The 17,957-nt window shown below is 39.9% G+C and overlaps 1 protein-coding gene across 2 annotated transcripts; it reads left to right on the forward strand.

The window, feature by feature from the left end:
* Positions 1-301: 301 nt before the first annotated feature.
* Positions 302-7,999, forward strand: IL36G (interleukin 36 gamma). Of its 2 annotated transcripts, none has more exons than XM_045368899.3 (5): positions 302-374; positions 922-995; positions 1,521-1,625; positions 2,312-2,451; positions 7,205-7,999. In XM_045368899.3, exons 2-5 carry the CDS (start codon positions 941-943, stop codon positions 7,409-7,411), a joined length of 507 nt encoding a protein of 168 aa, XP_045224834.2. In that variant the 5' UTR covers positions 302-374; positions 922-940; the 3' UTR covers positions 7,412-7,999. The 2 variants fall into 2 exon arrangements, with proteins under 2 accessions (XP_045224834.2, XP_065382884.1); XM_065526812.2 differs by having other exon boundaries at positions 922-1,004; positions 7,205-7,546.
* The last annotated feature ends 9,958 nt before the right edge of the window (positions 8,000-17,957 follow it).

Below are 17,957 nucleotides of genomic sequence, written 5' to 3' on the forward strand. Positions count from 1 at the left end.
AAGGAGAGCTGAACTCCAGGGAAGTCCCTTAGTTTCCTCTTTATGAGAAACCTAGGATCTGTCATCAACCTCATTTCCTTGTGGTTGATTTTGTGTGGGTTGGCTCAACACTTATTTCTCAGGGAGCCCGGATGGGTCATACTTGTGCTAATTCTGTGATTTCTTCCTCCGAGCCTCACAGGATCTTCTGGTAGGAGGAGCTGGTTTTCTTTCATGTCATACGTTTCTCATGTCCCACCCAGGAAGCTGGGGCCTCCCTCTCTGCTCATCCAGATAAATGATCCAGGCTCTGTTAGAGCCCATCACTGCCCTTGGAAGCTGCTGGAGCCACGTTTCGGTCCCCTGGACTGTAGATAAAGGCCCTTTCTTGCCAGGTATAGTCAATAGCTGGAAAGCCTCTTCTCCGGCCCTCTGGAGTCTTTCCTCTCGTCTGTGCTTTGGGGCTTAACGAAGGGAAGGGTCACATCAGGCTGGCTCTGTGCGCTTGTCCTGTGTGGGGCTGCTTGTCACTGGGGAGTTGCTGGGATCCTGGCAGATTTGCCCTGGCAGGACCCTCCCCTGCTCCTAGGCAAAAACAATGCCGAAGAAGGGGTGGAGGCTTCAGAGAAGAGGAGGCATGGGCATCAGGTGTCTGTGGGTTATTCAAAGTCAAATTATATGCCTGACCTTCAAACTCCTAGGGGAGACACTATCATACTCTCTGGATCTCCAGGTGGAGGAAAATTCTACCTGCCCTCCCTTTGCTGATGCTTCCTTCAAGTTTTGTCCCAGATGTGGCTCAGAACTTCTGACCAGAGCTTCATGTCAGGCTAGGTCTCCCAGCTCCCTGTCTAGAATGAGGGCCTGAGGAGCTAGTGTCCTGGAAGGTCTTGGAAACATCTCCATAGGAGAGGTTCATCTCTCCTATGTCTGCCTTCACAGGTGCTGAGACAACCACACCATGAGAAGCACTCCAGGAAACCCTGCTGGTGGAGGAAGGGTCGTCTATCAGTCAAGTGAATCATGTGCTGTTGGGATGGGGCTCTGGAGGCTTAGACCCTCTGCACTCACGCTATCTCCTGTGGAAGCCCCAGCCTTCTCTCTCCTCTCTATGCACTGCCCTTCCCACCTGGTGCTGCTCACCTACCACTGGACCCTGGGCTTCTGGAGGGTGGGAGCTATTGCTTAGTCACTGCTCCAGCTCCAGTCCCCAGCATTGGACCAAGCACAGAATAGGCACAAAAGAGGGTAGCTGGGCCTTGGCACACAGGTTCTGTGAGATGGCCCATTGCCCTCTGTCTTGATAGTTTGCCCTCTTAACCCAGTGACTTCCCTTGGTAGCCCTTGCCTTCCTCACCAGAGCTCACAACTTCACTAGAAAGAAAGGCTGGGCTGGTGGGTGATGTGAGTGTTGCCAGTTTGGGGATGAAAACTCCACACCTTCCTTACATAATGGCCTGGGTTAGATACTTTTCTCCTGGGTCTAGTAAAGCAGCCTTGATTATAATACTTCTTCATTTTTTTCTCTATCCCAAAATCAGTGCGTACACCTATTACTGGGACTATTAATGATTTGAATCAGCAAGTGTGGACCCTTCAGGGTCAGATCCTTGTGGCAGTTCCACGAAGTGACAGTGTGACCCCAGGTGAGTGGTCACCCTGTGTCTGCCCCACTGTTTGCTCTGCTGTGACTGGGAAGCTGGCACCAGCCTTTTGTAAAAGTGTGACTTTACAATGGGGCCTACCTAGAGTGGGGAGAATTTCACACCTAATAGGGAAGAGAAGTCAGGGAGAACTTTGTGTTCCACTAAGATGAAGAAGCCAGAGATGGTGGAGGAGCCTCTTAGGGAATAGGAAAGCTGCTTTCAGTCATCTGAAGCCCTGTCTTATGGAAGAGGAGTAGCTTGTTCTCATGACTTCAAAGTGTCCTAAAATGACTAAATGGGTGAATACCACAGAAAGCCAGGTTTCAGCATCACATTGGGAAAAACTTGCAAAAAGGACAGAGCTCTCCAAGAATCAGAGGGGCTACTTGGTGTAGGAGCTCCCTATCTCCACGTGCTCAAGCAGAGGTGTGAGAATCTCAAGAGCATACTCTGCTGTCTGCTTAGCTCTCTGTGTTTGCTTATTTACTAGGGCACTGATTGGCACATGGTATGAATGAATGAATGAAAGAAGAATGAATATGGAGGTTGGCCATTTGGTGGGTCTAGTTGGGATTACACTCTTCGGCCCTCTTCCAGATCCACTTGAGGATACTGCCTTGCTAAATCAAACAATCTTTTCTGACTTCAAAAGAAAACTGATACCATCTCTCCTCTTATCTTTACAGTCACTGTCGCTGTTATCACATGCAAGTATCCAGAGGCTCTTGACCAAAGCAGAGGGGATCCCATTTATTTGGGAATCCGGAATCCAGAAATGTGTTTGTGTTGTGAGGAGGTTGGAGGACAGCCCACGTTGCAGCTAAAAGTGAGTAACTAAGAAAATATTTAAAAAGCCTTTTCTTTTAGAAGTGTTTGGTTGAATACCTAATTTTAGTATTAAAAAAGAAATAGTCTCATTTTCCTAAGCATATTTATTCCCAGCCTCTTTTAAGTTATGTGCATGCAATACACTTTTCTTTATATCCTGGCTGTCAGTAGTTGAGGTCCTCGTCTTGCCTTTTTTTTTTTTTTTTCAAGCCAAACTGTATCTAGCTTTATTAAATATACTTTCCATAAACAATCATAGTATTTCAGGCAGGATATGGGCAGACAGTCATTAACAGTATACAGTAACCTTCAAACTCCCGTCTTCAATGGACTACCAAAAATCAGAAAGCCACTATAAAACTCGATGAAGTCTTCATCTGATGCTCTGAACAGGGAACGTTTAGAGTGAGGGTTGACATTTCACATTTAGCATGTTGTTTAACAACTTTTCATGAGCCAACCCTGACTTTCAGGAAGTGAAATGAAAATGGTTGCCTTTATCTGAAGATCCACAATCTAGAAACAGAACCACTGCTCTTTTGACAGGTGCCATCTCAGCGGCATCACTGGAAAGTCCAGAGTGCCTGACACACTGGTAACCAATGATTGAGGGTCAGGTCCTAACAGATGTCTGGGCTTAAGGGAGTTAAATCTATGCTGAAAGATGGAAAGGGAGAAGAGGACATAAAAACGAATTTGTTTTCTATACCACAAGGCTTTTGTGCCAAGGTGGCCGTGTGTGTCAAAGTCAGGGAATCCCTCCTCCTGGGAGCCAAGAGGAACTCTCTCAAAACTAGAAGGGAAAAGCGTCTTCCCCACATCGATCCAGCTTTGGAGACATTCTATTAGTGACATATGCCCCTTCCCCCCAAAACTACAATGAAGTGTTCTGTGTGCTAACAGCATAGCTTAAAAAAAAGTAAAACAAAAAGCTGCATTTCTATAAAACTTGATAAAAAATAGTATTTCAAACTGTACAGTCACCAGAAGTACACAGTTATCCAAAATGCACACACTACGCTTGGCATCTGCAGCAGCTTCAGCTTTCTGTGCCTGCCCTGTTTTGGCGTCTCCATTTTCTGCAGGGTTATTCCCCTCCTTGCCAGCATCAGCTTTTCCCTTTTTCCCTTTGGGTACCTTCTCTCCCTTCTTTGCAGGGGCATTTTTAGGCTTGGGCTCTGGATTTGGAGGAGCAGGTTTAGCAGACAACTTTGCGGATCCTCTCTGTGGTTCATCCTTCACCTTGGCTTACCTCCTTTAGCATCCCCTTCAGCCTTTCTCTTGGGCATGGTGGCAGTGACCCTGACGGGATGTAGGAACTGGGTGCGGGATGCAGCGGTGTGCGGGTTTTGGTCAGTCTGGGGGCCGTTCTCGCCTTTTCTTCACACTGCTCCGTCTTTCTTAACCTTTGATATATTCTTGGCCATCATTTCTTCGAGTATATTCTCACCCTTATTTTCCTTTTGGAATTCCTATTCATCCATCATTGAAAGTTATGGATCTCACTTCAGTATCTCACGATATCTCATCTAATTTTTTATACTTTCTATCCCTTCATTGCTTTTTAAAATTTTGGTGTTGCATCTGGAAGAATTTCTTGCTTTGCTCTGCCAGCTCATGGTTACATTTTCAGTGTTGTCCCTTCTGGAAATCATCCTTTTATAGCCTTTCCTGAAATTTCAATCTTTACTGTTTCATTCCCAAGCTCTCTGGTTTGTTCTTCTTCTATTTTTTTAAATGACTGTTTGTCCTTGTTCCACAAACTTCAGTTTAATTCAATTTGATTCAACTCAAGCCAATTCAATTAAGCACATGAACAGGCACTTCCTGGCCTCCAGCACTGCGTAGATGCTTGAGATACAGCTGTGCACAGAATGCAAAGAACCCTGACCACATGGGGCTTGGATTCTAGTGAAAGGAGAGAAATGGCAAGCAATAAATGTAATAGTAGCTAAATTTGTGCTATTTTAGAGGTCTTTACCTCTCCTAGAAAAATAAAAATGGTTAAAGCAGGATAGATAGACCAGCAGTACCAGGAACACAGGCAGGGTCAGGATGCAGTGGTGAATAGTGCAATAGGCATCATTGCCTAGGTGAGATGTTAGCAGGGAGTAGAAAGAGCTAGAGAAGTTAGTCAGCAGCTGTCTAGTAAGGGCACGTCCCAGGACCAGTGAGGACAGGTGTGCAGGCGTGAACCGAGGAATGAGTCCAGAGAGACAAAGGCAGACATGAAAGGCTTGTCCTTTTCAAGGACTCAGCCTTGCAATCTGAGTGAAATGGGAAATACCAGAATGTTTTGAACAGAGGAATGGTGTGAAGGGGCTTAGGTCTATAAAGGATCTCTCTGGATGCTTGTTGATCTTAGACTGTGGCGGGAAAAGGTGAAAGTCCTTCGGGAGACTATGAGGTGATCTAGGTATGATTTGATGGGCCAGGACATAGCAGCAGAGGTGGGGAGAAGTGAGTCAGATTCTGGTAGTATTTTAAGTGGAGGAAACAGGACTGTGAGTGTGATCAATAAGGTCAGGACTGAGAAGGACATTTTCTACTTTGTCCTATCAGCTAAGTCACCCTTATGTTGTGCCTTTGTTCTCAGATGGGGACTAAGAATTGACCATTGCGTTTGGCAATGTGTAGGTCTTTGGGAACCTTGGCAGGAGCAGTGTTGGTGCTGTAGTGGGGGCACAAGCCTGGATGGAGTAAGTTTAAAGAGAGAAATTACAAGAAAGAAATCAGAGACAGCAGATATAGACAGCAATTGCAAGAAGTCTTCTGCAAAGGGGAACTGGCGGTGGTGGTGGGTAAGCAAAGTAGTTAATTTGTTTAAGATGGTAGAAATGACATCATATATGCTGATGGAAATGACTAAGAAGAGCAAGCAAAATTAATGGAGCACAAGAGAGCAGGGAGAACGGCTAGAGGGATGTCCTTAAGTTGCAAGTGCAGATGGGACCTTTCACCCAGTACTCCTAAAGCGGGGAGGTGCAGATGTGGGTGCCACGTGCCGGGAGCCCATGTTATGGGGTGGTTTGTACAAGTCTTCTTCTAATTACTTCAGTTTTCTCAGTGGGTAGGAAGTTGAAGGTGATGATGGAGGAGGTATGGGAGTTTCAAAGGAGAAAGCATTCTTCCATTTATTAAACAGCAAATCTCTGTTGAGTAGAATGCTGGGGGCTTTCCTCTGCGTTGAGGAATACAGTGATGAACAAGTCTAACAATCATTCTGGGATTGATAAATAAATATGCTAAGTTTAGATAGCAGTTGGTGCTAGTGAAGAAAATAATGCAGGAATGTGATCGCAATGAGTGGGAGTGGGGGATTCCAAACCGATTTTGGCTGGGATGGAATGTCCAATGAAGCTCTCCCCAAGGAGGAGACCCAGGTATTGGGGAGAAGCCAGTCATGGGAAGATGAGGGGCTGGTGTGAGGTGCAGGGAGAGTAAGTGCCAGGACCCTGGCTGGGAACAGCTTGGTGTCTTGGAAGGCAAAGAAGAAGACAGGTGTTGTGGGGGCAGAATGAGCATGCAGGAGAGTGGTAAGAGGGCAGGGCAGCAGGTAGGCAGGAGCTGGGTGGCGTAGACCCTGTGAGCTTTGCTGAGGAGTTTCACTGTAGTAACAATAGAAAATCATGCAAAAGGGTATCATAACCTTATTTATTCACTTCAGTTTAAAGTTCACTTACCTGCCTTGTGGAGAATGATTATTAGAGAACGGAGTAGGTTCAAGGAGAACATTTAAAAGGTCACCCTAATTGTCCAGGTGAGAGAATGATGGCTGGGATTGGGGTTAACGTTGTATGTGGAGTGCAAGAAGTGACTCGATTCAGGAAATATTTTGGTATTTTGGAAATAGAGTCCACAGGCCTTGCTCCTGGGTTAGATGTTAGGGGGCGGGGAAAAAAAAAGACATGTCAAGAATGACTCCTAGGTTTCTGGTCACTCAAAGAATCAGATTAACTGGAAGCCATTAATTGAGTAAATTAATGGCTCAATTTATGAGCCATTAATTGGGAGAATTACTATTCTCCCTATGGGAGAAGAACTTCCCACTCAGAGTGGAATGTAGCTGAATTACAGATAATTTCTGTGTCTCTCTTGAGATCTTGAACACATGCAATTTACTTAGAAATACTTATTTTGCCTAAATATACAATGCACATACATACAAATATACAGACATATAGAATATAGTTCCATATACAATACAGAAGGCATTTTCTGATTGCTCTATTTACTTTCTTTGTTTGATACAAATCCTTTGATTTGTTAGACCCTCTTGTGTCTTTATCATTGATATTTATCTTTCTCATGTATTTGGCAATTAGTCAGAAATTCATACCCTAACCTGGCTGTCCTTTGTCATACCAGTGGTTCTTGCAGGGTAGTGGCTCTCACTGTTGTGGTATTGGTAAGGGAGGTAATTTCCAGTTTCTTCCTTTTCCTAAGGGTCCCCTCAGCCTCTTGTGTGAGAAGAGTTCTCACTTGCTGTTCAAGTGTGGCTGCTTGTTCATTAAACTCTCCCTTGTAAACTTCCTACACCATCTCTAGATTTGAGGGTGGGGGCCTGGAAGGTAAAATTTCATGTATGTTTACCCTGCTGCTCCTTCAAAATGTGTGTTTCTCCAGGCCTGCTCTAATAGATGGATAACATTTTCTGGAACATTGGAACACCTATTGAATTATTATGAATAACCTTGAATATCTCAAACAGCTTTTGTTTCTCCTCATGGGTACTTGTTCTCACATTTCAGGAGCAGAAGATCATGGATTTGTATGGCCAGCCCGAGCCTGTGAAACCCTTCCTTTTCTACCGTGTCAAGACCGGTAGGACCTCCACCCTTGAGTCTGTGGCCTTCCCAAACTGGTTCATTGCCTCTTCCACGAGAGACCAGCCCATCATCCTGACTTCAGAACTTGGGAAGTCATACAACACTGCCTTTGAATTAAATATAAAATAACTGAACTCAGCCTAGAGGTGGCAAGCTCGTCTTTGTCTTAAAGTTTCCGGTTCCCAGTGTGTTTTCGTCTACATTTTCTTAGTGTCATTTTCACACTGGTGCTGAGATGGGAGCAAGGCTGCTGTTATCATCTCATTTTATAAAGAAGAAGAAGCAATTACTTCATAGCAACTGAAGAATAGGATGTGGGCTCAGAAGCAGGAGAGCTGGGTGGTGTAAGGCTCTCCTCTCAAGCTGATGCTGTGTAGGCCACAAGACAACCGCATGAGTGACTTTAAGACTCAAAGACCAAACACTGAGCTTTCTCCTAGGGGTGGGTAGGAAGATGCTTCAGAACTCCTGTGTCTTACCCACGATGGCATGACTAGCATGGAGCTGATCTCTGTTTCTGTTTTGCTTTATTTCCTTTTGGGATGATATCATCCATAATCTTTATATGTTGCCAGTATACCTCATTGTGTGTAATAGAACCTTTTTAGCATTAAGACCTTGTAAACAAAAATAATTCTTGTGTTAAATCATTTTTGTCCTAATTGTAATGTGTGATCTCAAAGTTAAATAAATTTTGTATATTTATATAATAATAAAGCTAAAACTGATATAAAATAAAGAGTATACTGAAATTAGCAAGAGTAGTTGAATAAAGCCATCGCAGTGGGTAAGCCTGGGACTGGGGCTTAGCTGGGGACAAACGGGCCTTCGTTGCTGGATAGTGATGATGATGGGGGTGAGAAATTCAGTATGTAACAGGGCTCCGCTGTTTGGCTCCTTTCTTTATGGTCGAATAGCCTTGGTTTTCCCTGCTTCCTCTAGTCTTTTCCTTTTAGAGCACCTCACCATTCACATACCTTTTTCAAAAACTTCAGTAAAGGTGTCTTTTTTTTTTCTTCTTGGAAGAGAAAGCCTTGCTTTCCCAACAGCCACCTTTAGAAGATATATTCTGACAAAATTAAATAACTGACTGATATAGTTTGAATGTTTGTCCTCGTCCAAATCTCATGTTGAAATGTAATCCCCAGTGTTGGAGGTGGAGCCTGGTGGGAGGTGTTTGGGTCACGGGGGTGGATCACTTGTGGCTTGATGCTTTCCTCACCATAGTTAGTGGGTTCTCACAAGATCTGGTTGTTTAAAAGTGTGTGGTACCTCCACCCTCACTCTCTGTGTTGCTCCCGCTTTTGCCATGTGACATACCTGCTCCTTCTTCACCCTTTGCCGTGATTGGAAGCTTCCTGAGGCCTCCCTAGAAGCCAAGCAGATACCAATTCCAAGCTTCGTGTAAAGCCCGCAGAACAGAACTGTGAGCTAATTAAAACTCTTTTCTTAATAAATTACCCAGTCTTGGGTATTTCTGTATAGCAATATAAGAACAACCTAACACACTGACTGTGGGTATACTTGTAGAAATATATACCTGAGATCTGATTCTGTATATAATAGATTTCTTTATTTTTACTCTAACACTGAAAATGCAGAGCATTCTGTTTGCTTAAGTACATTCTTCAAAATTGCATAGCAACTTATTTATTTTTCTACTTTTGGACAGTCACACTGCATCCACGACTAACAATTACAGTAAGCAATCGGCAAGCATGGATTTAATGTGATATTTCTTTATTCTTTAACTTTTTCTTTTTGGGTGGTTAATTATTTTTAATTAAAAATTTAAAAATAATTTTTAAAGCTCAATTTTTATGTATCTTTTTAAATGTAAATTTTAAACATACACGGATAACAGTGTATGTTTTTATTGGGTACCACATGATGTTTTGAAGTACATATACATTTGTGGAATGGTTAAATCTAGCTAATTAACAAATGTATTACCTCACATGGTTATCCTTTTTTGTGGTGAGAGCACATAACATCCACTCTCTACATTTTTTGAGAGAATATATCATCATTTACTATAGCCTCCTTGCTGTACAATAGGTCTCTTGAAATGTATTTCTCCTACATAACTGTAATTATGTAGACCTTGGCTAACATCCCCCCGTCCCTCTTCCTGCCTAACTATACCAGCCTCTGGTAACTACCATCTTACTCTCTACCTCTATGAGATCAACTTTTTTTTTTTTTTTTATTTCACATATGAGAGCATGTGGTATTTGTCTTTCTGTGCCTAGCTTGTTTCATTTAGCATAATGTTCTCCAGGTTCATCCATGTCATCACAAATGGTGGGATTTCAATCCCTTCCTGTGGCTAAATAGTATTCCATTATGTGTATGTACCACATTTTCTTTATCTTTTATCTACTCATCTGTTGATGGACACTTAGGTGAACTCAATATCTTGGCTATTGTGAATGGTCCTACAAAAAACATGGGAGTGCAGATATCTCTTTGACATAAGGATTTGAATTCCTTTGCATAGTGTGATTACTGGATCATATAGTAGTTCTATTTTTAATTTTCTGAGCTTCTATAATGTTTTTCAGAGTGGCTGCACTAATTTAAAATGCTCCCCAAGGGTATATAAGAGCTCCCTTTTCTCCACATCCTTGACAGCACTTATCTTTAGTCTTTTTGATAATGGCCATTCTAACTAGGGGGAAGTGATATGCCACTGAGATTTTGATTTGCACTTCTTTGATTAGGAATATTGAGCATTTTTCATATACATATTGGTCATTTGTGTGTTTTTTTCTGTGAAATGTCTATTCAGGTATTTTGACTATTTTTCAAACAGGTTATTTATTATTATTATTACAACTGAGTTGTTTAAGTTCGCTATGTATTTTTGATATTTACCCCTTGCCAGATGTATAGTTTGCAAATATTTTCTCCCATTCTGTAAGTTATCTCTTCACTCTGTTGATTGTTTCCTTTTCTGTACAGAAGCTCTCTCATTTGATATAATCACACTTGTTTATTTCTGATTTTGTTTTTTGCCTGTGATTTTGAGGTCTTATCCAAAAAATCCTTGCCCAGACAATGTTTCTTCTATGTTTTCTTCTAGTAGTTTGATAGTTTCAAGTCTTACGTTTAAGTATTTAATCCATTTTAAGTTAATTTTTGTATTTGGCAAGAGGTAAGAGTCTAATTTCATTCTTCTGCATGTGGACATCCAATTTTTTCAACATCATTTATTTATTATTTTTTGATAATAATAATGACAATTATAGCATTTACTATAATGACTTTTAATACTCTAAGGTGCATGTGTGTGTGTGTGTCTTAATATTTTACAAATTGTCACAAAGGCACTCTAACCCCATAGAAGATGCAGTATTTTTTAGTGTAAAGCAATTATTATAGTCTTGACAAAAATCATTTAAAATTCTGTCACAAAGCAAATTAATTTTCTATTTCATGAATTAAAAATTACAAGAGACTTACAAAAAACTTTATTTGTTTTAAATCATGTTTCCCTTCTTTTTTGGGGACAAAACAATATCTACTTTGATTAGGTAAATCTTCCTCAGACTTTGATGTTATATTATAGCATATGTCATAATCTTGCCCACTACATTTAGAGATCCTTTCTTTAATTAAGTATGTAATAATGCCCATACCTTTATTAACTCTGTTTAGCAGCATTAGTTATGATGATGCTAAAGTTTTTCATATTTCATTTTTTCTCAATGTCATTTCATCAAACCATTAAGACTTATGGTTAAAATATAATAAATATATAATAGAGGCATATATTTATTTAACGCAAAGCTTGTTGTTAATATCATGTTCACAATGGTGGGAGCCATGACTAATTCATCAGTGTCCCCAGTGCCTTGGCAGTAGGTCTTCACCATTAAATCTCATGTCATAGAATTACTTGATCACTTGCTTTAAAAAGTGTCATTTGCTTAATAATTTGCTTAGAGTAGTGTTTGCTATTAGTGTATAAAAATGCTACTGCTTTTTGAGCAAAGACTTGGGACCAACCCAAATGCCCATAATGATAGACTAGATAAAGAAAATGTGGCACATATACACCATGGAATACTATGCAGCCATAAAAAGAATCAGTTCATGTCCTTTGCAGGGACATGGATGAAGCTGGAAACCATCATTCTCACAAACTAACACAGAACAGAGAAGCAAACAGCGCATGTTCTCACTCATAAGTGGGAGCTGAACAATGAGAACACATGGAAATGGGGAGGGGAATATCACACACTGGAGCCTGTCAGGGGACGGGGGGTAAAGGGAGGGAGAGCACTAGGACAAATACCGAATGTGGGGCTTAAAACTAGATGATGGGTTGACAGGTGTGGCAAACCACCATGGCACATGTGTGTAACAAACTTGCACGTTCTGCACGTGTATCCCAGAACTTAAAGTTGAAAAAAAAAAAGCTACTGTTTTTTGAATGTTCATTTTGTAACCTTTAACTTTATTGAATTAGTTTATTAGATCCAACAGCTTTTTGTTCATGTTTAAGATTTTTAATATATAAGAGCGTGTCAAAAGCAAACATGGACAATTTAACTTTCTCCTTTTCAATTTGGATGCCCTTTATTTCTTTCTTTTGCCTGACTTGCTCTGGCTAGGCCTTCCAGTACTATGTTGAATAGAAGTGGTGAAAGTGGGCATTCTTTTTTTCTTCCAAATCTTAGAATAAAAGCTTCAAACTTTTCCCCATTCAGTATGATGTTAGCTGTGGGTTTGTTGTACATGGCCTTTATTATGTTCAGATACATTCCTTCTATACCTAATCCATTGAGAGTTTTTATCATGAAGAGATGTTGAATTTTGTCAAATGTTTTTTTCTGCATCTTTTGAAATGATTATATGTTTTCCATTCATTTTGTTAACATGGTATATTAGATTTATTGATTTGTGTGTATTGAACCATCCTTGCATACCTGGGATGATTGGCTATTGTGAATAACCTTTTTAATGTGCTGTTGAGTTTGGTTTGCTAGTAGTTTGTTAAGGAATTTTGCATCTATGTTCATTAGGGATATTGGTCTGTAGTTTTCTTTTTTGGTTGTGTTCATGTCTGGTTTTGGCATTGGGATGATGCTGGCCTTATGGAATGTGTTTGGAAGAATTCCATTCTCTTCAACTTTGTGAAATAGTTTGAAAAGGCTTGGTGTTAGTTCTTCACTAAATGTTTGATAGAATTAAGGAATGAAGCCATCAGGCCCTGACATTGTCTTTGATGGGAGACTTTTAAACTACTGATTCAATCTCCTTTCCTATTCGTCTGTTCAGGCTTCTTATTTCTTCATATTTCAATAGTGGTAGGTTTTAAGTGTCCAAGAATTTATTTCTTCAAGGTTTTCCAATTTGTCGGCATATAATTGTTCATAATAGTTTCTATGATTCTTTGTATTTCAGTGGTATCAGCTGTAACATCTCCCTTTTCATCTCTGATTTTATTTATTTGAATATTCTCTTTTTTTTCTTAGTCTAGCTTACAGTTTGTTTATTTTATTTATCTTTTTTAAAAATCAGCTCTTCATTTTGTTGATCTTTTTTTAGTCTCTATTTTGTTGATTTATGCTCTGATTTTCATTATTTTTTTCTTCTACTAATTTTAGGTTTAGTTTGTTCTTGTTTTTCTGTTTCCTTGAGATGCAACATTATGTTGTTTATTTGAGATCTTTCTTTTTAAATGTAGGCGTTTATCACTATAAACATTCCTCTTAGGACTGCTAATGCTGTATTCAATAAGTTTTGGTATATTGTGTTTCCATTTTCATTTTTCTCAAGACATTTAAAAATTTTCCTTTAAATTTCATTATTGGCCCATTGGTTGTTCAGTAACATGTTGTTTAATTTCCATGTATTTGCATATTTTACCAGGTTTCTCCTGTTAATTCTTTCTAGTTTTATACCATTGTGGTCAGAGAAGATGCATGATATGATTTCAATCTTTTAAAATGTGTTAATACTTGTTTTGTGGCCTAACATATATCCTATTCTGAAGAATGTTCCATGTGCAATTGAAAAGAATGTGTATTCTGTAGTGGTTAAATGCAATCATTTTTGTAAATTTCTGTTAGGTCTATTTTGTCTAGAGTGTCGTTTAAATCTGATATGTGTTAATTTTCTGACTGTGTGATCTTTCCATTGCTGAAAGTGAGATGTTGAAACCCCTAACAATTATTGTATTGTAATCTATCACTTTCTGTAGATCTATTAATATTTTCATTGCTGAATTCACCCCTTTGTCATTATATAATGACCTCCTTTGTCTCACTTTTACTTAAATAAAAAATTAAGTTTTTAATTTAAAATCTATGTTATCCAATATAGCTATAGCTACTTCTGCTGTCTTTTGGTTTCCATTTACATAGAACATCTTTTCCATCTCTTCACTTTCATTGAACATGTATCCTTATAAATGAAGTGGGTCTCTTGTTGGCTGTGTAAGTTGGGCCTTGTTTTTTGTTTTTTGTTTTTTTAAATTCAGCTACTCTATGTCTTTTCGTTGGATAATTTAGTTCATTTATATTCAAGGTAATTATTGATGGTAAGAACTTACTCCTGCCATTTTGTTACATGTTTTCTAGTTGTTTTGTGGATCCTCTATTCCTTTCTTTCTCTCTTCCTGTCTTCCTCTGTGGCTAATTTTCTTTAGTCATATGTTTTGATTCCTGATTTTTATTTTTGGTGTGTAGGTTTATGCTTTGTGGTTACCGTGAGGCTTACAAAGGCTTTTTATGGTTGCAACAGATTATTTTAAACTGATGACAACTTAAATTTGATTGCAAAATTTCTACTTTTTAATTTCACTCCTCTTTCAATATTTTGAATTTTTGATATCACAGCTTATATCTTTTTATATTGCATATTCTTTAAGAATTTGTAGTTATTATTTATAATAGTTTTGTCTTTTAACCTTTATACTAAAGATATAAGTGATTTACATACCACCATTATGTTAATAGAGTATTCAGAGTTTGACTATGTATCTACTTTTACCAATGAGTTATATTCTTTCAAATGTTTTCGTGTTACTCATTTGCATCTTTTTTTCATCTTGCAGAACTCCCTTTAGCATTTCTTGTAAGACAGGTTTGGTGGTGATGAATTCCCTTAGCTTTTGTATGTCTGAAAAATCTTTTATCTCTCCATCATATTTGAAAGACAGCCTTGCTGACTAGAATATTCTTGGTTGGCAGGCTTTTTTCCTTCAGCATTTTAAATATATCATTCTATTTTCTCTTGGCCTATGAGGTTTCTGTTGAGAAGTTTGCTATTGGGCATATAGAGACTCTATTATATGTTATTTCCTTCTTTTCCCTTGCTACTTTCAGGATAGTCTTTTTGTCTTTGACAGTTTGATGATTGTATGTTGTGGGGTAGTCTTATTTGGGTTGAGTTTGATTAGAGATCTTTGATCTTCCTGTACTTGGATATTTATATCTTTCTCCAGGTCTGGGAAGTTTTCCATTGTTATTCTTTTCCTTTCTCTTTCTTTACTCCCTCTTGAGTACCAGTAACCCATACATTTGCTCTTTTGATGTTACTCCCTAAATTTTATAAACTTTCTTCATTTATTTTTATTCCTTTTTCTCCACTGACTGTATATTTTGAATTACCCTGTCTTTGAATTCACAGATTCGTTTCCTCTTCTTGTTTAGTTCTGCTGTGGATGGTCTCTATTGTATTTTTAATTTTTTAAATTTTTTTCTCAGCTCCAGAATTTCTATTTGAGTTTTTGAAAGTTATTTCATTATCTCTGTTAAATTTCTCTGAAAAAATTTTCAATTGTTTTTCAGTATGTTCTTGAAGTTTGTTGAACTTCCTTAAAGCAGATATCTTGAATTCTTTGTCAGGCAGTTCTTCCATCTCCATTTCTTTAGGGTCAGTCACTGGTACCTTATTTTGCCCGCTTGGTGAAGTGATCATTCTCTGATTTATCTTGATTCTTGTAGCCATTTGTAGATGTCTGTGCATTGATGTAGGTACCTTATCTAGTCTTTGCAATCTGGCTTTGTTTGAGAACTTTCTTTAGCAGTAAGCCTGTCCAGAGATTCAGAGAAGTTTGACTGGGGAGGTCCATAAGCCTGTGACCATTTCAGCAATTGCAGCACTAGGAGCTGCTCTAAGTCCAGGACCATGATGGCCAGATCCTTTGGCAGCAGAGGCTGAGGCAGCACTGGGTCACATCCAAAGCTTAAAGTCTCTGAGACCAGCACAGCATTACAGAGGACATGCTCAAGACCATGGCCACTATGGCCTGCCCACTGCTGGCAGTGACTTGTGCCAAACTCAAGTCCATCTCACTGATGCCACAGGTTCCTGTCTGGTGCTAGGTAGATCTATAGGCTCCATCTACAGGTATAAGCCTGGTGGTAGGGATCAAGTAGTTCACCCAGTGGTGGTTTTACTGTGGCAGACCTGGTACTGAGTTCCAAGGTGAAGTCTTACTCTTAATTCCTTTTCCTTTTCCCAAGAGATAATGTCTCTCTCTGTACTGCACTGCCTGGGGTTAGGGAAGGGGTGATGTGGATAATGTAAAACTGTCCTTTCTATTGTCTTCAATGCATCTCTTAATATGATGATGCAGGCCGGGCGCGGTGGCTCAAGCCTGTAATCCCAGCACTTTGGGAGGCCGAGACGGGTGGATCACAAGGTCAGGAGATCGAGACCATCCTGGCTAACACAGTGAAACCTCGTCTCTACTAAAAAATACAAAAAACTAGCCGGGCGTGGTGGCGGCGCCTGTAGTCCCAGCTACTCGGGAGGCTGAGGCAGGAGAATTCCGTAAACCCAGGAGGCGGAGCTTGCAGTGAGCTGAGATCCGGCCACTGCACTCCAGCCTGGGCGGCAGAGTGAGACTCCATCTCAAAAAAAAAAAAAAATATATATATATATATATGATGATGCTAAAATCAAGTACTGTGATCTCTCACCTGGTTTCCTTTGCTCTTGTGATTTTTTTTTTTTTTTTTTTTTTTTTGTGCATGGATAGTTGATCAAATTGATATTTCTGTGTGGGATGATTAATGCAAAGTCCTACTTTACCTCCTTGCTCTGCCACTCTCCTCTAAAGTTTTCTTCCTCAATTGAATATAATGTTGGCATTGCAGTTTTATAAAAATCAACATTAAAATGAGTGTTAAAGTTAATTAATTCTGGAATATCCAATAGAAGAATTAGTCGTTGGATATTCACTCATATACTCATACCATGCTAATAAATGGTGGCAGGTTGTAACATCTACCAATTTATATTATTAATTGGAAGCTGATGACACATTAGCTTGCAACATGATTATGGTTGTAAGTATTACAGCATCTCCATCCTGCTACAGGATGTGTGATGATTTGGTATTCCCACCTCTTTTCTCTACCGTGAAAAACTTTGTTTGTTCAGCCACTGATACCTTGGACTTTCACTTGGCACAAATGTGAGCTCAAACAAAAGCTCAAATATGAGTCCTGACATCATGTGGCTGGACTCAAGGGTAAGGTGTTCATTCTAGTGATACAGAAGAGGCTATGATGACAGAGTATAATCAAAATGAAAACACCAATTTATAGTAATCTCATAGAAAGCATGTGGAACCCAGAAAACATAGATTTCTCTGGGCTCCCTGCCTTACCCATCACATATGAGAAATAGTATATTATGCCATAGTTTATGAAATCATGGAGGATCCCTGTAAGGAGTAATATCCTTATTTTCAGGTGAATAGTCTGGTCCACACCTGATTTTTACGCATTTGCTATAGCAAATACTTTTGCATTTGGGAAGCATAAGCTCTAGGCTAATACTCATTGAATAATTTGGTTTCTTTGGACCTTTAGCAATTGATGTTATAGAAGGTCTGATGCACTTGGAGAAGGGGGATTCCAGCAGGGGGTGAATTAATAGTCTTGTTTTTTTTTGTTTTTTTGTTTTTTTTTTGAGACGGAGTCTGGCTCTGTCACCCAGGGTGGAGTGCAGTGGCGCGATCTCGGCTCACTGCAAGCTCCGCCTCCCGGGTTTACGCCATTCTCCTGCCTCAGCCTCCCGAGTAGCTGGGACTACAGGCGCCTGCCACCTCGCCCGGCTAGTTTTTTGTATTTTTTAGTAGAGACGGGGTTTCACCATGTTAGCCAGGATGGTCTCAATCTCCTGACCTCGTGATCCACCCGTCTCGGCCTCCCAAAGTGCTGGGATTACAGGCTTGAGCCACCGCGCCCGGCCGAATTAATAGTCTTGTAACCATGCCACCAAAGATCTGTAGATAAAACAGCTGAGTAGGATGTTTCTCTGTCAAGTCGCTTTGGGGCTGATATATTCTCATGTCAGTACTGCTGAAGGGTAATGGCTGTTTCCTGAATCTGGACAGAAAGACATTGTCTCATAATTCACGCACAACTGGGGATGGGGACTGAAGACGCTGCCCACAGTGTGCTGAAAACAATGGTCATAATTAATAATACATGTCAATAAAATATTGTTTTGTTTCTTATACTGTTGCTGTGAGAAATCAGCAAAAATCACCTTGAGCAAGATGGCAGAGCAAAGTCTGAAACATGTCATCATTAGGGCTGTCCCTATCTAGCAGGGCGTCAGCAAATGACCTACCCAGGGTGGAGTCACCCAAGGTGGAGCACCTGTGGCCACCCAAATGTCATTACGTAGTGACACAAGTACAGAA

Source organism: Macaca fascicularis, chromosome 13, assembly GCF_037993035.2.
Source record: "Macaca fascicularis isolate 582-1 chromosome 13, T2T-MFA8v1.1".
NCBI classification, from domain to species: Eukaryota; Metazoa; Chordata; class Mammalia; order Primates; family Cercopithecidae; genus Macaca; species Macaca fascicularis.